Here is a 19,515-nt window from a genome sequence, read left to right on the forward strand (position 1 = left end):
GGTGGAAAAGCGCTTTCTCATCCCATCGGCAGCAGCTGAAGTTGCCGGGGGTGCTTTGTGTGTGCCGGGTGCTCGGGGTTAAGGTGTGAGGGTGTTTTGTAACCCCCCAAAACACAGCCAGGCGCTTCCAGCTTTCCTCCCACCGCATCCCAGCTTTGTTTTTTCCACGGATTTCTCGCCTTTACTGTTCTTTCCCTTTAAAATGGTTTCCCAAACCCTGCTGGCCTGGTTGTGCTCACTGAGGAGGTGCTGAGCTCTGGGGATGAGCAGGGATGGAGGGTTCAGGGTGGTTCAGGGCTCACCAAGGATGGGGGCTGTGGGGTGCAGGGGGGGCTCAGAGCAGTTTTGGGATGGTGCGAAGAGCCCTTTGTGGGATACTGCAGAGCGATGAGGAAGGGATGCTCCCACCCATGGGTGCTGTTGGTGCTTTGGGGTGAAGGCATTGCAGAGATGCACCCCAATGTGTGCTTGTGCCTCCCAGGCTGGAGGAGACCATGGGGACATCCCAAGCTCCCATTCCACAAGGGTGAGGGGTTTTCCCCTGCAACGCCATGGGGAATTTGATGATGGGGGGGGAATAAACCAGGTCCCCAAAGGGACCTTGTTCTGGCTGGGAAGCCACCATGCCCTTGGCATCAGACCATGGGGTCTATGGGGTCCCATAGCCCTGGAGGGGTCACTGATGAGATGTGACTCTTGCGAATGAATCCTGTTGTGAGGCCGAGCTAGCAGGAATGGGTCACCCTTCGCTTGGAGAAGGCGGCTCCAGCCCCAGTGCTGGACACAGGGATGCTCTTGGAGACCCCTCACACTGCAGGGGCTCAATGAGGAGGGGTGGTTGGAAAAGAAAGGACTTGGTCACCCCTCTGTGGGTGCTCAGGGTGGATGGGGGGAGCTTTCCTATGGGATGCCCAGCTTCCTTGTGGCTGCACCCTCCTAAATGGTTGTGAACCTTTCCAAGGGGTGGGGGACGTTCCCAATGGGTATAGATCTTGCTGACGGTTATGGATACGGCTCTTGACACTGGTTATGGAGCTTCCCAAGGGTTACACACCTTATACATCTTCCCAAAGGTTATGGAGCTTCCCAAGGGTCGTGCCTCAACGCAAGGGAGGGTGGGATGGAGGCAGCGAGGGGACCAAGAAGCAAGGACCAAGGTGCGACTCTTGGTCACCCGCATCCCTCTATCACTGACCCCATCTCTTCCAGCGCCCACCACCGCTCGATGCTGACATCCCCCAGCACCTCCGGACCCCGCTTCCACCCCAGGCCTCCCAGCCCGCCATGCCCCAGCGCACCCACAGCCCCACCACGGGGGGCTCCGCGCCCCATCCCGCGTGCCCCGGGTCCTCCCCTCCCTCGCCATGAGCAGGGTCCCGCGTACCGGGGTGCGTAGCTGAGGGATGGCCTCGCTGGACCTGCCCTACCGGTGCCCGCGCTGCGGGGAGCACAAGCGCTTCCGCAGCCTCTCCTCGCTGCGGGCGCACCTGGAGTACAACCACACCTACGAGACCCTCTACGTCCTCTCCAAGACCAACAGCATCTGCGATGCCGCCGTCTTCCCCTTGGCCGCCGACGGCGCTCTGCTGACGCCGGCCGCGCGCAGGGACTACTTTGAGAGCACCTCCTTCCAAGGCAAGGACCAGCGCTTCTCCTGCGACCTGGTCCCTGCCGAGGAGCTGGAACCGGCGCCGTCCTCCTCGCCGGCGCCGCGCTATGTCCATGAGATCGAGATCCCGCTGACCGAGATCTTCACCCGGAGCAAAGCCGTGGCGCCGGCCCCGACGCCGCCGGCCGCTATGGACAGTGCCTATGAGGAAGGCTTGGCCCGCCTGAAGATCCGCGCCTTTGAGAAGCTGGAGGTGGACAAGCGGCTGGAGAAGCTGACGGAGGAGGTGGAGCAGAAAATCGCTTCCCAAGTGGGACGGCTCCAGGTGGAGCTGGACCGCAAGAGCTCGGAGCTGGAGAAGGCCAAGCAGGAGAGCCTGAGGCTCAGCAGGGAGAAGCAGGAGCTGGAGGACCGGGCGTCCGAGCTGTCCCGTCAGGTGGATGTCAGCGTGGAGATGTTGGCCTCCCTTAAGCAGGACCTGGTGCAGAAGGAGCAGGAGCTCACCCGCAAGCAACAGTGAGTCCTTTGTCCCATCTCCTGCGTGAGGGGTGGGGGAATCCCATGGGAATGGTGAACCCTGAGGAGCCCATCACCGAACCCTCAGACCAAGTGCTAGGGCACGATCCCTTCGGCAACGTCCACGGGCACCATCTCTCATCAGGTTTTGCATCTTCTCCCATGCAACGTCCACACAGACCTGAGGTCTAAACCTTGGTCACGTCATGCCAGACCTTGTCCCAGAGCCACTGGTGCCCCCAGGACATGGCCAGGCCCATGGGGATGCACGTGGCCCAGGAGCACAGGGGTGGTCATGTTGCTGCAACCCATCGCTAGCACCAAAGGGTGTCCTCCCAAAACCCTGGGTCATTCCCTCTGGCTCCACAGCTGAATTATCCAGCCCGATACAACCCAAGGAATCCCATTGACCCGTCCCATGGGGACACCTTGGCCATGCCTAATGCAGGGCTTTTCTCCTAGAAGGAAGATGGGATAGCCCAAAGAGCCCAAAGAGACCTCCATTAGCTGTCAGGACCATGGCACTGCCATCCTCATTTTCATCCCATGTTCCCCACTTAACACCCCCTTCCCATCCAGTCCTGATCCTGAGTTCCCCTCTGGTCAAGCACTGCATCGTTTCACCCACTGTTGATGCTCAAGGAAAGCAGACCTTGTTCCTCAGGGGCTTCTTAGCAAGCTGGAGTCCTCCATAGGGTCAATGAGGAGCACAGTGGGGGGGGATAGTCACGGTCTTGTCTTGATCCCCACCATAGTCAGTGCGCTCATGAATGGCTCTGGCTCCAAAATGAGGTTTCCAGGACTCGATGGGGCTGGGGCTGGGGTGAGCAGGGGGGTGATGCTGGGGTTGGATAAGGGCAACACCTCTTGGTTTGGATGATGGGAAGGCTCCTCCAGCCCCAACCCCTGCCCCGGGCAGGGACCCCTTCCACTGGAGCAGCTTGCTCCAAGCCCCTGTGTCCAACCTGGCCTTGAGCACTGCCAGGGATGGGGCAGCCACAGCTCCTCTGGGCACCCTGTGCCAGCGCCTCAGCACCCTCACAGGGAGGAATTCAATGCATCTTGTTCGGTCCATGGTGGACCCTGGACACCACTGCCACAAAACCCTTGGGGTTTATGCCCAAAACTGCCTCCTGGACCTCCCTTTTTGTACAGAACCCCCTTGCCTGTCCTCATCTGTCCCCAGACTCCTCCAGCCACAGCGGCAGAATCAGTTGCCAGGTTGCGGAGGGAGCATGAGGAGCCCTGATGAAAATAGATTCCTTTTCCTATAAAGGGGAAAACCGTTTCCATCAGCAAAGCCAGCTTCCCCCTTCCCAGACCAAACCATTCCCAGCCCTGCCAGCTCCAAGCCACCGTGAGCCCCTCGTCCCCAAGGGAGGCTTCTTGCTCCTGGGCTCCGTTTGCTTTGCCAGGAGTGTTTTTCCACCGGGTCCATGGGGATGCCAGAGATGCGGGTGATAACCATCAGCATCACCTTACCCGCTGTGCCAGCACCCATTTGCCTTCCAAATCCCCTGGGGCCCCTTGCTGGGAGCCTTCCCAAATCATTCCCAAGGAGCTCCCAGGTTCACCCTGCAAATAGCAGGTTGGGGGGTAATTAATTAGTAATGAAATGGCAATTAATAACCAGCAAAGGGAATTGTGTCACTCAGGGCTGCTCCCTGTTTCCTTCACACTCCAGTGCAGATTGGTGTGGCTGGGTGTGCATGGGTGGGTGTGCATGGTTGGGTGTGCAAGTTTGGGTGTGCATGGTTGGGTGTGCATGGTTGGGCGTGCAAGGTTGGGTGTGTAAGGATGGGTGTGCATGGCTGGGTGTGCAGGATTGGGTGTGCAGGGCTGGGTGTGCATGGTTGGGTGTGCACAGTTGAGTGTGCATGGTCGGGTGTGCAAATTTGGTTGTGCATGGTTGGATGTGCAAGGTTGGGTGTGCATGGTTGGATGTGCAAGGTTGGGTGTGTAAGGATGGGTGTGCTGATTGGGTGTGAATGGTTGGGTGTGCACAGTTGAGTGTGCATGGTCGGGTGTGCAAATTTGGGTGTGCATCGTTGGATGTGAAGGTTGGGTGTGTAAGGTTAGGTATGCATGGTTGGGTGTGCAGGGTTGGGTGTGCAAGGTTGGGTGTGCAGGGTTGGGTGTGCAAGGTTGGTGTGCATGGTTGGGTGTGCAGGGTTGGGAGTGCAGGGTTGGGTGTGCATGGTTGGGTGTGTAAGGACGGGTGTGCATGGTTGGGTGTGAATGGTTGGGTGTGCACAGTTGAGTGTGCATGGGCGGGTGTGCAAGGTTGGGTGCGCATGGTCGGGGTGCAGGATTGGGTGTGCGAATTGGGTGTGCATGGTTGGATGTGCATGGTTGGGTGTGCAAGGTTGGGTGTGTAAGGATGGGTGTGCTGATTGGGTGTGAATGGTTGGGTGTGCACAGTTGAGTGTGCATGGATGGGTGTGCAAGGTTGGGTGTGAGAATTGGGTGTGCAATATTGGATGTGCATGGTTGGGTGTGCAGGGTTGGGTGTGTAAGGACAGGTGTGTATAGTTGGGTGTGCTGATTGGGTGTGCAAGGTTGGGTGTGCATGGTCGGGTGTGCAGGATTGGGTGTGCGCACGACAGACATAAGGAGCTGTGTGCATCTTCAGGGGTTCATGGATACCAAGATAAGTTGTGAGAGCGGTTGTGCACGTGCGTGTGCGCGCCATTGGCTGTGTGGGTGGTTTTGGGTGCGTATGCAACCGACGGTACATGTGTCTGCCTGTGCACGTGCACCGGGGTCTACATCTGCATTTGTGTTTCCATGGTGCTCGTGCATGTGGGCTGGCTCTGCGCATGTTTGGGGTGCACTTGTGGGGGTGCACAGTGGCTGTGTGCAGGTGCTGTGTGCACCCTAATGTGGGCACACAGGGTGGGATGGGGCCACATCAGGTCAGTGAGCTGCTGGCACAGCGTCCACCCCAGAGCTGGGACGGTTTGGGGCTGAGTTGGGTTTAAGGACTTCAGGCTGCCCTTGAGGTGTTTCCTTTAAGTCTGCCCCAAATGGGGACCATGCTCCTCCATCATCCCACCACAGCATCACAGCATCCCAGGCTGGTTTGGGTTGGAAGAGACCTTAAAGCTCATCCAGCTCCAACCCCTGCCACGGGCAGGGACCCCTTCCACTGGAGCAGCTTGCTCCAAGCCCCTGTGTCCAACCTGGCCTTGAGCACTGCCAGGGATGGGGCAGCCACAGCTTCTCTGGGCACCCTGTGCCAGCGCCTCAGCACCCTCCCAGGGAAGAGCTTCTGCCTAAGAGCTCAGCTCAGTCTCCCCTCGGGCAGGTTCAAGCCATTCCCCTTGTTCTATCATCACCCCCTTCCCTCCACTCCATTGCACTCAAGGGCCTCCAGCCCTGGGGACCATGCGCACCCCAGCAAAGATGCTGAGGATGCCATCCACCGGCATCCCCCTGCTTGCTGGCAGCATCCCTTAGGCCCTGCTCTGCCCCAGCCCCTGCCCAGGACCCACCCGGGCTGACCCAGGCTGCCGACCACGGGTCCAGAGGCGCACACGCAGGCCCCTCCTCTCGCACCCAGGGCTGGAGGTGCTCAGCAGGGATGCATGGGATGGGCCGGGGGTGTCACCCACTGCTCCCCCCCCCCCCCCAACCCCGCACAGGGAGGTGCTGCAGATCGACCAGTTCCTGAAGGAGACGGCTGCCCGCGAGGCCAACGCCAAGGTGCGGCTGCAGCGCTTCATCGAGGAGCTGCTGGACCGCGCGGACCGCGCCGAGAAGCAGCTCCAGATCATCAGCAGCAGCTGCGGAACCACCCCCAACGGCAGCCTGGGCCGCTGCGGCACCCCCGGCACCAAGGCCCCCGCCCGGGCGCTCCCTGCGCGGGCACAGGTACCACCACCACCATCACCGCCACCAGTGCCCCTGTGGGCGGGCGGCTCCTGCGGTGGATGGAAAGGGATGGGTGGGGAGGGATGCGGGTGCCCGTGTGGGGAAATGGGGGGGGATTCAAAGGGAGGTTGCTTCTTGGTGGTTTCCATGGTGATGGGGGGATGCTAGGGATCACAGGATCAGGGAATGGCTTGGGAGGGAGCTTAAGATCATCCAGCTCCAACCCCTGCCACGGGCAGGGACCCCTTCCACTGGAGCAGCTCCAAGCCCCTGTGTCCAACCTGGCCTTGAGCACTGCCAGGGATGGGGCAGCCACAGCTTCTCTGGGCACCCTGTGCCAGCGCTTCAGCACCCTCACAGGGAAGAGCTTCTGCCTAAGAGCTCAGCTCAGTCTCCCCTCGGGCAGGTTCAAGCCATTCCCCTTGGCCTGGCCCTACAGCCCCTGATGAAGAGTCCCTCTCCAGCATCCTTGTAGCCCCCTTCAGACACTGGAAGCTGCTCTGAGGTCTCCACGCAGCTTCTCTTCTCCAGGCTCAACAGCCCCAATGTTCTCAGCCTGGCTCCATATGGGCAGTGCTCCAGCCCTTCGTCTCCCTTGTGGCCCTCCTCCAAGATGCTCCTCTGCATCCTGTTCGGGTTTAGCCTCAGCCCAAAGCACACCAGGCCCAGGGTGCGTTGTCAGGGCTGTCTCCCTCGGCTGCACCACTGTGGGTTTCACCTCATTGGCTCCTCTTGTCCATCTTCCCACAGAGGGACCGGCACCCAGGGCCAGGGGTGGCCGTGCATGGTCCTTATGGTGTGTCCAACCAGCGCTCCTCCTCCAGCACGGGGTGAGTGCCCACCGGTTGTTCCTAATCGGAATTCTAACGGGATGCTCAGGTTGCGGTGGGCATCCCGGGAAGGGGACGCACACCCTGGGGAGCGCTGAGGTTGAGCATCTCCATCCTCCAGAGCCTCAAGCCGGGCGAAAGCCGTATCCCAGAGCTCAGGCTGCTACGACAGCGACAGCGCAGAGCCGTGCCCCACGGATGACACCGCGGATGGGCACCCCTACCCCACGCGGGACGGCGGCCGGGGCTCGGGGCTGCGCCGCCAGGCCATCCAGAACTGGCACCGCCGGCCCTACCGCAACAGCACCGAGGGCGAGGAGGGCGACGTGTCCGACGTGGGCTCCCGCACCACCGAGTCCGAAGCCGAGGGATGGGAGCCGGAGGCGCCCGGATCCGCCGCATCCCGACCCACCGGCAGCTGCCGGCTCACGGGTGAGGTGCAATGGGGTCTGCTGGGGGGGTGGGAGGATGGGAGGTGAGGGATGCGGGTGGATACTCAGAGCATCCCTTCATCGTCCTCCAACAGTGGCCACTGATGGATGTCCCGCAGGCAGGACCGAGGGGGCCGGGGGCAAAGTGGGGCGGCTGGAGAGGGGCAGCCCCGGGCACTCCAGTGAGGTGATCAGCCCCGAGATCCTCAAGATGCGAGCAGCTCTCTTCTGCATCTTCACCTACCTGGACACCAAGACCCTGCTGCGGGCGGCCGAGGTGTGCAAGGACTGGAAGTTCGTGGCCCGGCACCCGGCCGTGTGGACACGGGTGCTGCTGGAGAACGCCAGGGTGTCCTCCAAGGTACCGGGGATGGGATGGCCCTGCCTGGGAGAGACCTTTCCCCTAGGATCATAGAGCGGTTGGGGTTGGAAAGGGCCTTAAGGTCACCCAGTTCCATCCAGAATGGTGGAGCTGAGCAAGCGTCTTGCTGGTGGTGATTGTCGTGGTGTTACGGTCACGGCCACACACAGCCGTGTGCTGGCACCAGGGGCTGGATGTGTTGCACGTCCACATGTGCGTGCTTGTGGGCTCACATGTACCATGTTTTCACATGCTTTTGTCATACATGTGATTTACGTGCACCCGGCCTTGCATGACCTCGTGTGCGCGTTTCCACATACATGTGGCACGTGTGTGCGTGCAGAGATGCCTGTACCTGTGTGCATGTCCCAGGGATGGGTGGTTGGAGACGTGCCGAGGGCATTCCCCATCAGTGACGGCCACCCCTGTCCCCCCAGTTCCTGGCCATGCTGTCCCAGTGGTGCACCCAGATGCATTCCCTCACCCTCCAAAACCTCAAGCCACGGCAGCGAGGGAAGAAGGAGAGCAAGGAGGACTACATGAAGAGCACACGGTGAGTCCTGGGCATCCTCCTCCCACAGCCGGAGCCACTGGTCCTCAGGGACGATGATGCTCTGTGAGTCCCAGCATCCCGTTTCCACTGATGGACGCTCATGGACAGGCTCCTGCTGTGGGTTTTGGGTGTCCTGGAGCCCCAGATCCCCTGACCCTGCCGCTATTCCCATCAGGGGCTGCCTGGAAGCGGGGCTGGAGTCGCTGCTGAAGGCGACGGGCAGCAACCTGCTCATCCTGCGCATCTCGCACTGCCCCAACGTGCTCACGGACCGGTCGCTGTGGCTGGCGAGCTGCTACTGCCGGGCCCTGCAGGCGGTCACCTACCGGTAAGGGTGGTACCAGCATCCCCCCTTGTTACCATGGGGTCCTGTGGTTCCTTGGCTGGGAACATCCATGGGAGAGGATTGTGGAATCCTGGAATGGTTTGGGTTGGAAGGGACCTTAAAGCTCCTCCAGCTCCAACCCCTGCCACGGGCAGGGACCCCTTCCACTGGAGCAGCTTGCTCCAAGCCCCTGTGTCCAACCTGGCCTTGAGCACTGCCAGGGATGGGGCAGCCACAGCTTCTCTGGGCACCCTGTGCCAGCGCCTCAGCACCCTCACAGGGAAGAGCTTCTGCCTTATCTCCATCCTAAACTTCCCCTGTTCCAGTTTGAACCCATCACCCCTTGTCCTATCACTACAGTCCCTGATGAAGAGTCCCTCTCCAGCATCCTTGCAGCCCCCTTCAGACACTGGAAGCTGCTCTGAGGTCTCCACGCAGCTTCCTTCTCCAGGCTGAACAGCCCCGGTGTTCTCAGCCTGGCTCCATACAGGAGCTGCTCCAGCCCCTGAGCATCCCCATGGCCTCCTCTGGACTTGCCCCAACAGCTCCGTGTCCTTCTCATGCTGGGGACAGCAGAACCGCACACAGTGCTGCAGGCGGGGTCTCCCCAGAGCAGAGCAGAGCAGAGGGGCAGGATCACCTCCTTCTACCTGCTCATGTGCTGGGACTCCTCTGCGTCCCATCCCCATCCCCTGTCAGAACACCGCCCGCCAGGCCAGGTGTGAAGGACCTGCCTTTCCATGTCCCCAGAGCAAGCCGTCCTCCCAGCTCTCCTCCTCTTCTGGCATGTTCCCACACAGGTGTTTCCCTTCCAGCTCCATTCCCACCATCCCGGTACCATTCCCACCTCATCCGGAGTCATCAACGGGGTCTTGGTGTGGGGACACTGCTTTGTGTTAGAGAAGGGTGAAGAAGAGGTGCACCAACAGCAGGCCCCAGTGAGGTCCTACCTGACTGCTACCCCTTAAGGAAGGCTGCTAATGGGGAGAAGAGACCTTGGGGCCCCTCTGTCCTTGGAACAGCTCTGCCACAGGATTGCTAAGACCCAGCTTGGAGACCTTGCCCAAGATCAAAGACGCCGGGATCATGATACAGGTCCTGAAGCAGGTCCTTGAGGAGAGATCTCCGGCTGCTCCTTGGTCTGGGCCACCACCAGAAGAGGCTCTTCCTGCGGTGGAGACAGGATTTGCCTTTCCTATACACCCAAGGAGGAGGATCCCTGCTCCCCTGCACCACGGAGATGCCCACTTGGTATCCATTTGACCTGCAGCTGATGGGTGCCCTGATCCAGCGCAGGACGGAGCCTGCGTCAGACACGGCTCTGATGGGGACATCCCACACCATGATGCAGCCCAGTGCTGCTGGGTTTGACCCCAAGCCTCCTCCATCAGCCCTTCCAAGGGCATTGGAGCCGGCGCAAGCTCTCCTGGCACGTTGCTAACCTGTGACTGACTCATGCTCTGATTAACCCAAACACGAGGGGCTCTTGGAAGCTTCTTCAGTGGAGACACGTGCAGCACTCCAGATAACACCCGTCGCCTATTTTTAGGCTTGCCTCTAGTTCTGAAGTGGGTCATTTGGAGTCGGCAAGCGTGGCCTTGGTCTTGAGGAGGCAGCTTCACGGCCTTTGGGCTGGTGGCATCAAGACGATGCTCTCTGACCTCTCTCCTCCATTGACTTGGTGCTGGGAGCCAACAGTGAAAGCTCCTCTGAGGCAGTGGCACCACTGCTGGGTGGGCAGGCAGGCAGCACACCTAAACCCGCACCTCCACCTCCACGGAGCCAGCAGCACCCATGGGGTCTGTTTGATACCTCCAAAACACAAGGAAGACCCTACAGGACACCTCTGCAGCAACATCTGGCCAACAGCCACCGACAGATGTGGTGGCACAACCGCAGAGGTGGTACAAGGCCACGGAGTTACCATCCATCAGCTGAAACATCCTCAACCACGTCCTGGCACCTTCCCCATCCAGGCCGGGCAGGTGGAGAACGAATCCAACCCAATGGGACCTGCAGGGATTTGCTCTGCAAGGGTACATGGCCTGGCTGGCTCCGTTCCATCACTTGGCACCTTTGCATCTGGAAGACTTTGACCTTCACCTTCAACCAACAGCTTCACCTTCAGCCTTACCCCATCCTCAGCCTCACCTTCAGGCTCACATCAACCTCACCTTCAACCAACAATCTCACCTTCAACCATCAACCTTTCCTTCAGCCTTTACCTTCAGCCTAACCTCATCCTCAACCTCACCTTCAGCCTCACCTCAGCCTCACCTTCTTCCATTCTTAGTTGCCATTCCACATCCGTAGGCACAATTCCAGACAGAAATGCCTCCAAGCCTTCCCGCATGGATCGGTGTTGGGATTGCCTGACCGCGGGCTATGAGTAACAACCACATTGGTACCCCAGGTGCAGGGAGATGCAGCATCACAGGGGCTGCAGACACAGCCCCCAGGGCCGCATCACTGCCAGTGGGGGCCACCACGTGTCCTCTGTGTTGTTCCAGGAGCTCTACGGACCCTGTGGGTCATGAAGTGATCTGGGCCCTCGGAGCAGGCTGCAGGGACATCATCTCCCTCCAGGTCGCACCTCTGCATCCCTGGTAAGAGTCATGTTAGGAGGAGGCCGGGTTGGAAAGATCCAGATTTGCCGGGGGGGAAGCTCCTTGAGGCCAGTTTTGGGGACCAGGATCTCAGCCCCATCCCTCCCTGTCCTGGCTGGGAGCTGTTGGGTGCAGACACAACCCTGATGAGCCGGGAATGTTTCCAGGGCACTGCTAACACCAGAGATGAAAGGGGAGCCGTGATGGGTGACACTGAACATCAAAGGCTGATCTGAGCTCCTCACTGCTCATGTAACAGCAGCCCTGAAGAGCCTGGATGGCTTTAAACATCGAGTTGTTGCTTAGGGAGACAGACGGCTGCGGTTGTTCTTGTGCTGGAAAAACATTTTGGGGGGATCAAGATGCTGGTGGATCCCCACCCCACAACATCTCAGTGCTAAGGGGTTCACGGAACAGAGCAGGTCACCTCCATGCCATGGGGCTTGCTCCAGGGCATTTCTTCTTGTCCTGGGATGGTTATTGCAATGTGATGTCCGCCCTCAGCCTGGCTCGAGGTGCACAGAGGAGGGCATCTCCTGGCAGGAGAATCACAGAGCATGGAATGGTTGGGGTTGGAAGGGACCTTAAAGCTCACCCGGCTCCAACCCCTGCCATGGGCAGGGACCCCTTCCACTGGAGCAGCTTGCTCCAAGCCCCTGTGTCCAACCTGGCCTTGAGCACTGCCAGGGATGGGGCAGCCACAGCTTCTCTGGGCACCCTGTGCCAGCGCCTCAGCACCCTCACAGGGAAGAGCTTCTGCCTCGTGTCTCATCCCCACCTTCTCCCCGTTCCCAGCCAGCAGCCGACGCGATTCAGCAACCGCTGCCTCCAGATGATCGGGAGGTGCTGGCCCCACCTGCGGGCGCTGGGCGTCGGAGGGGCAGGATGCGGCGTCCAGGGCCTGGCCTCCTTAGGTAAGAGCAGCTCTGCTCGGGGCGGGCAAGGGGAAGGGACCTTACTGGGGGCAGGGTAAAACCCTAGAAGATGCCCCATGGGGACCTCTGTGAGGAAACCCACCCCAAGAACCATGCGTGCACCCTGCCCCTCCTTGATGCCACCCATCCCTTCTATCACCCCTTTCCCAGTGGCCTCATCCCTTCCCTGATGGAATCATAGAATCAACCAGGTTGGAAAAGCCCTTGAAGCTCATCCAGTCCAACCGTTCCCCAGCACTGCCAAGGTCATCACTGACCCATGGCACTGAGGGCCTCGTTTCCATGGGTCCGGGAACGCTTAGGAGGGTTCTTTGTCCTTCCAGCCCGAAACTGCATGCGGCTTCAGGTCCTGGAGCTGGACCACGTGGCGGAGATCAACCAGGAGGTTGCAGCAGAGGTCTGTCGAGAGGGGCTGAAGGGGCTGGAGATGCTGGTGCTGACCTCCACGCCGGTCACCCCCAAAGCCCTGCTGCACTTCAACAGTGAGTAGCGATGCCAGGGATGGAGGCAAAGCATTGTCCATTGGCCAAAAGGCCACCAGGTATCCAGATCCATGAACCAGACCTTGCCTTCCAGCTGCACCCACAGCACCCAGTGCCAACACTGGAAATGATGGAGCTCCATGGTGGAAGGCTTCTAAGAGGGGATCCAACAGACCCCTGCCAAGGATGGGTTAAGAAGAGCTGATCTTGCTTGGGGCTGTAGGAAGATGGAGACCTCAATGCCTCCATTGAATCAAGAGCTCAATGTCTGTGGTATACCTGAGGTTCACCCTCATCCAGGTTTGGAGCCACACCATTTACTGCAGCTGTTTGATAGGAGCTCCTGGGGAAAGAGGCCTGACACCAGCAGCAGGGTCTGTTTGAGGACTGTTCCTGGTGGTCACGCACGTGTGGCTGCGGTTGGACTTGCTCGGAACCATCCTCTGCTTGAACAGGAAGGGTTTCCCAAGGGTGATTTGGGATAGGACAGTCAGGGACCAGCTCGGAGACCACCACCCTCCCTACAGGGGTCATCAAAAACCGGTCTCCTCCATCTTCAAGGTGAGGTTTGCCCAGAAGCAGGAGGCCTTGAGGAGCACTGGGTGGGTTTTCGGGTCCATGGTGTCTGAGCCCAGGTACAGAGACACCAGGCACTATCTGTACCGCAGGTGTGTGCCGGAACCTGAAGTCCATCGTCGTGCAGGTGGGCATCGTGGACTACTTCAAGGAGCCCCATAGCCCTGAAGCCAAGAAGATGTTTGAGGAAATGGTGAACAAACTCCAGGTAAAGGATGCGAGTCGCCGGTGACCCCAGTGTCACCAGCCCCAGGTCCCCTTGGAGGCCGGGGACAAACTCATCCACTGCTGTAGTCACAGAATCATTGAGTCCCAGAGTGGTTTGTGTTGGAAGGGACCTTAAAGCTCCTCCAGTTCCAACCCCCTGACATGCACAGGGACATCTCAGACAGGCTGAGAGAGCTGGGCTGGGGCAGCCTGGACAAGAGAAGGCTCCTGAAGGGGAGAGCTGAGAGCAGCTCCAGTGCCTAAAGGGGCTGCAGGAAAGCTGGAGAGGGGCTTGGGACAAGGGCCTGTAGGGCCAGGCCAAGGGGAATGGCTTGAACCTGCCCGAGGGGAGACTGAGCTGAGCTCTTAGGCAGAAGCTCTTCCCTGGGAGGGTGCTGAGGCGCTGGCACAGGGTGCCCAGAGAAGCTGTGGCTGCCCCATCCCCGGCAGTGCTCAAGGCCAGGTTGGACACAGGGGCTTGGAGCAAGCTGCTCCAGTGGAAGGGGTCCCTGCCCGGGGCAGGGGTTGGAGCTGGAGGAGCTTTAAGGTCCCTTCCGACCCGAACCATTCCAGGATTCAATGATTCCACGTCCTCCCCCACCAACCCCACTCTTTTCTCCTCTTCCAGGCCCTGAGGAAGAGACCCGGCTTCTCCAAGATCTTGCACATCAAGGTGGAAGGAGGCTGTTAGTCCTTCAGGGAACCACAAAGCACATTCCCAGAGGCTCTGTGAAACCAAACCCACCGTCGCTGCTCATCCGTTGCCGGACCTGGAGCACGGAGACACCGGCTCATGCACAAAGAAACCCTGAACCCTTGCAGGCCTCAGTGATGGGCAACCAGAGCCTGTCCCCAAGGCCAGCTCACGGGCAAAAGGTGCTACTTCAGGACATTTTTGGCTGCCCAAAGAAGCAGGGCTTGTTCCTGGGGGGGGGGGGGGAAGATGACTTCGAACCTCCCTTTGTGGCTGCTCATTGCCAAGGATCCTTGTTTGGGGAATGTCTTTCTCTTCAATCTCTGTTTCGGGGGGGGTTTCGGTTGGTTGGTGGTGTGGGAGCTGAGGATGGATCTGCCAAGACCCCATCGTTACCAGCATCATGGCTGGACCATCCTTATCCATCCACGGGATGATGGAGGTTGGGTGGGAAGGGGCTGTTCCTCCAGAGGAAACGGTGCCCAGCATTTCCTGCAGGATTTCCACTCGTTTCCATGTCCATTTGTGTATCAGAGGGACACCCAAACCCGGGATAACACTGCCCAGAAGCCGGCAGCCACCACAGCACAAGCGCGGGTGGCGGAGCTGCATCCCGGGGCTGTAGGAGCCAGAGGACACCATGGAGACGATGGTTCCAGCCTCACCTCCTGCCCACCCAAACCCTCCTGCCAAGGCAATAAACCATCTCCAAAGTCCTCGTCCACCAGGAAGCACGGGTCATGCTTCTGTCCCCATCAGCATCCACCGGAGCTCAGAGTCCCACCGGAGCACGTTGTCCCACGCGGAGATAGGGACTGGAATGGGACACCCACATTTGCCATCTCGTCGCCTTCCTGAGCAGCCTGATGGAGAAATCCTGGCCAAACTGTCCTGACATCCAAAGCTGCTGTGAAAGCACCAACCCAACTGCCCTGGAGATCCTTTGCCTATGGTCACATCTGGTTTTTAATCCTTGTTTCTTCTCCATCTTCTGCCTGCGAGGACACCATCACCCCCAAAATGCCCTTATTCCAAAGGAAAAGGCTTTGGGAAAGCATCCAACAGGGTCAGGCATCTCCATCCTCCATCCTGAAGGTGCCAGGAGGTGTCCATGCCATGGGGACACCCATCACAGCACTGCCAGCAGCAGGGACCCATCAGCGCCCTGCAACCCTGAGCCCCAACCAGGTATGACTGGACCCAGTGTGCTGAGCTGAGAGGAGCCAACAGAGAAAAGCAGATTTGGGGGTTGTCCTCTTCTCTGGACCATCGTTGGAAGGTTCGGTGCCTGTTGGTCAATGTGGATGTGAGGAGACAGCCCTTCGCAGGGCATCTCCCCCTCCTGGAGGTGATGGGTTGCCACAGAGCATCCCTCGGGAGGATGAAGGCTGTGGATCCATCTTGGTACCACCTTTCTTCCTCATCTACGGCGTGAGAGCTGCAGACCTCAGCTGAGGGCTCCCAGCGTGTGACAGCCCATTGGGACCCTGATAGAAACCAAACTGGATTCCAAATGAAGCTGGTGGTGGGCTGGAGGCCTCCAACCCTAGGAAGCACCTCAGGAGACCATGTCATCCACCCATCGTCCCGTCTATGCTGTCTCCTCTGAAACAGGGTAAGCTTCTTGGCCATAACCCCCTATTTGAAGCACCCCATTCCCCCTGTGACTGCGGCTTTCCAGGAGAATGCTGTTCCCTGTAGGGACAAAATGTGGGAGCCCAAAAAAGCCTGTGAGAAACCACCCTGTCCCATCATATCCCAATGGGCAGCACTGGATGAGCTCCCAAGGTGCCCACCACCACTTTACCTCCACCCCTGGAGGTTGGAACATGCATAATCCAGGGGCAAGAAAAGCAAGAGATGCCCCAACCAGCAAAAAAGAACCACCCAGCAAAGCTACGACCGCCTGGGGACCATCCATCCTTCATCCCACCAGCGTGGTCCCAAGCGGAGATGTTCCCATTGGAAACAGCGCAGAGACCTGTGAAAATCCCTTAAAAAATAAGAAAAACCACAAAGTATTTATTTCTATACAGAAAAGAAGGAAAAGAGAAGAGTTTAAAGGGAAGTTTTATCCTCAGCATGTTTATACCCTCTATGCTTAAAGACTATCGTGTTGGAGAGTCATGGTTGAAGACTGAAGGTGGTTGCTCCAGGTTTGCTGTGTTCCCAGCTCCTTACCTGGCTCCTCCAGGCCATGGGAAGGGGAGGGTGGGATGATGGAAAGCAGGGGGAGATGTTGAGGACACATGGAGAAACCTTCAGTGCTCATCAGTGAGCTGGTGCCATTGGTGGCCATGGCTGGTGGATGTGGAGCGTTGGGCGGATGCGGGATATCCCCATCCCATCGCTGCCATGAGGGTTTTGTGAATTGCAGCAGGACAACCTCACCCCAAATTGGTGCTTTGGTGTGACCAGACCAACTCATCCCCCTCCCCTTGGGGTGTGATTCCCAAAAAATCCACCTTCTGGCTTAGCAAAAGCCACGTATTTAACCAAAATCCTGCAATGACAAAAGATCTTGAGGAGGTTTCAGGGTTGTAAGATGGAAATTTGGGTTTTCTGCCCCATTTTGCACCTTTTGCATTGTTTTGCACCCAGGCACAGCTACAGGTTGGGCAGAGAAGTGATTCAGAGCAGCCTGAGGAGGACTTGGAGGTGTTGGATGAGGAGAAACTGAACAGGAGCCACCGTGTGTGCAGTTCTGGTGTCCTCAACACAAGAGGGACATGGAGCTGCTGGAGCGAGGCCAGAGGAGGCCATGGAGATGCTGCAAGGGCTGGAGCAGCTCTGCTCTGGAGCCAGGCTGAGAGAGCTGGGCTGGGGCAGCCTGGACAAGAGAAGGCTCCTGAAAGGGAGACCTGAGAGCAGCTCCAGTGCCTAAAGGGGCTGCAGGGAACCTGGAGAGGGGCTTGGGACAAGGGCCTGTAGGGCCAAGGGGAATGGCTTGAACCTGCCCGAGGGGAGACTGAGCTGAGCTCTTAGGCAGAAGCTCTTCCCTGGGAGGGTGCTGAGGCGCTGGCACAGGGTGCCCAGAGAAGCTGTGGCTGCCCCATCCCTGGCAGTGCTCAAGGCCAGGTTGGACACAGGGGCTTGGAGCAAGCTGCTCCAGTGGAAGGGGTCCCTGTCCGTGGCAGGAGGAGCTTTAAGGTCGCTTCCAACACAAACCATTCCAGGATTGTTTCCTGGGCTCAGATGGGTCGCTTCCTCCTCCTCCTCCTCAGCTGGGATGAAGGGAGGTGGCACACTGACACAGGCTTGGTGGTAACCAGCACCCTGCATCTCTCTTGGTAGCTCCTCATTAGCAGCGTTGTTAATGGCAACGAGTTCATTAAGAGCTCCCCGTTTCCTCCACTGAAATGTCAAGATTGATCTTTCCCTGCTGCTTTCCCTCCCTCATCCCTACGGGATGCTCTGGCAACGCTGCCCATGGATTCCCCACATCCATCGTGGGGTTTCAACTCCATTTCCTCTGGATATGATGGAGAAATCACCAAATCCCCTGGGAATGCCTTGAAATCAAGGTGCTGGTAGGGAAGGGACTGCAGCAGCATGAACTCAACCCCATATTAGACCCTAGAGAAGCCCCTCAGTGCCTCTGCAATGACAATCCCCAGCAAAAGCCAGGGCACAGCCACCCAACATGGGCTGAGCACCAGTGGTGAGAAGCTTTAGTTCAGGGTCATGGTGATGGCCCCATCCAAAGGAGGTTGGATGGATGGAGCTGATGGTTCCTGCCAACCCCAATTCCCACAGGATCAGTTTAATGGAATTTCAGTAATTTTCCAGTGAGTTTGCCCCAAATTTCCCTATTTGTGGCATAAGCTTCAGTGGAATTTGGGTGCTGGGATCTCATGAGGAACACCACCAGCAAAGCCAGCTTGGAGGTCAAATTTATCCCCAATCCATGTTTCTCTCAATGGGGTGTTGAGTTTTGCCCCCAGGAGCTGAGGATGCTCCAGGGACCACCTGCCTCCATCCCCTTATAGGAGCAGGGGTGGAAGGTCGTGAAGGAAAGAGGAATTCTCACACTGGCTCTGCCCAACCAGGTTTTAAACCTCTTTATCAAGCAAAGGCAGCAGGAAAAACATCCCATTTCTTGCCATGAGGCATGATCCCAGCTGCCCCCAAGGAACATCCATGCCCAGTGGGCTTGGATCCTCCAAAAGGCTCTAAATGTGGTTAAAGCAGACCAAAACCCCCCTGGGAAGTGTTGATAAAGGCTCTGGAAGTGGTTGATGGATGTGTTCTGGTGGCTCTTTGAGGAGCTCCCACCCCAGGAGCTGATTCCTCATTGAAGCTGTGGCTGCCCCATCCCTGGCAGTGCTCAAGGCCAGGTTGGACACAGGGGCTTGGAGCAAGCTGCTCCAGTGGAAAGGGTCCCTGCCCGTGGCAGGGGTTGGAGCTGAAGGAGCTTTAAGCCCCCTTCCAACACAAACCATGCTTTGGTTCCATGATTTTGGGTTGAAAACCTGCATGCTGGGATGGAATAAAAGCATCTGGGAGGAGTAAAAGGATTTGGGAATTGGTGCCAAATCACAAAATGCTTTAAAATACTAGAATCCAAGAGAAAAAGAACATGGAATGAGGAGATTTTAGCAACTGGAGATGGTTTGTTGCAACCAAAGCATCACGAGTGGTACTGATGCACGACATTCCCCACCATGGGAGGCAAAAGTAACCGCTGTGGTGGGTGGAACAATCCCTTCTGCCCATGGGGAAGCTGCTGCACATCCTCCCTGGGATGACAGAGGAGGGAAAACTGGGATTGTCTGATCCAGCCTCAGGATCGAGCCCCGTGGAGGGGTGGGATGAGGCAGTTGGGGCCGGGGCCAAATAGGTGCAATGGTGTGGGATGGCTTTTGGCTTCTCTTGCTTAGAGATAATCAGAGGATGGAGAGAAATATATATATATGATATATATATATATATATAAAATCCAGGAATCACAATCATATCCCTAAAGCACCTCATGGCAGCAGCTGCTCCGGTGGTTTTCCAGCATTCCCAAAGGCAGCAGTTGCCTCCTGAGTTGGTATTTTTTTAACTCTATCCAAATTGAGGTCTATTTTAAGTCTTTTTTGCAGCCATGTGCCAGTGTCTGGAGAACCAAACGTCCCTTTTCCCCATCCCCTGGTCCTGCTAAACCAGGTCCTGGCTGCTAAATCCACTGGGAAGAGTGGTGCGGACAGGGGGTGTGGGGACAAGGGACAAGGTGGTGGTGGTGGCAGGAGACTGTGTCTTTAGCACTTTGGTTGGTACTATCACCTGTAGATGCACTTTGATGTTGTTGCTTTGACATTTGCTGAGTGTAAACCATGTGTATTTAAAGAATTCCAGGAAAACCCAAGAATTAACCCTCTTCCCAAGGTGTGTAAAGAGCTATTTTATGATTCGGTGTTGAATAAAGACTCTGGAGATTGAGGTGGGCCTTTCACTCTGCTCTGGCACTAAACCAGTAGGACCAGTTTGGTGGGGGGGGGTTACTGGGCAGAGTGGGGTGCTGGAAGCGTTTGG

General features: G+C 58.1%; 1 protein-coding gene across 1 annotated transcript; it reads left to right on the forward strand.

Annotated features, from left to right (window-relative positions):
• Positions 1 to 1,403: 1,403 nt before the first annotated feature.
• On the forward strand, positions 1,404 to 13,995 carry FBXO41 (F-box protein 41). The gene is made up of 12 exons (XM_065665328.1): positions 1,404 to 2,125; positions 5,770 to 5,998; positions 6,749 to 6,828; positions 6,950 to 7,260; positions 7,379 to 7,620; positions 8,058 to 8,173; positions 8,349 to 8,501; positions 11,009 to 11,104; positions 11,900 to 12,018; positions 12,363 to 12,521; positions 13,190 to 13,305; positions 13,933 to 13,995. The coding sequence occupies exons 1-12, from the start codon at positions 1,404 to 1,406 to the stop codon at positions 13,993 to 13,995; spliced, it is 2,406 nt and encodes an 801-aa protein (XP_065521400.1).
• The last annotated feature ends 5,520 nt before the right edge of the window (positions 13,996 to 19,515 follow it).

Source organism: Lathamus discolor, chromosome 1, assembly GCF_037157495.1.
Source record: "Lathamus discolor isolate bLatDis1 chromosome 1, bLatDis1.hap1, whole genome shotgun sequence".
Classification (NCBI taxonomy): domain Eukaryota; kingdom Metazoa; phylum Chordata; class Aves; order Psittaciformes; family Psittacidae; genus Lathamus; species Lathamus discolor.

Excerpts from the sequence above, each read along its gene's own strand:
- FBXO41 (XM_065665328.1), top strand. The coding sequence starts at position 1,404 with ATGGCCTCGCTGGACCTGCCCTACCGGTGCCCGCGCTGCGGGGAGCAC. Across the intron at positions 6,829-6,949 it reads CGCTCCTCCTCCAGCACGGG|AGCCTCAAGCCGGGCGAAAG; the intron begins GTGAGTGCCCAC and ends TCCATCCTCCAG. Across the intron at positions 12,522-13,189 it reads AGCCCTGCTGCACTTCAACA|GTGTGTGCCGGAACCTGAAG; the intron begins GTGAGTAGCGAT and ends TCTGTACCGCAG.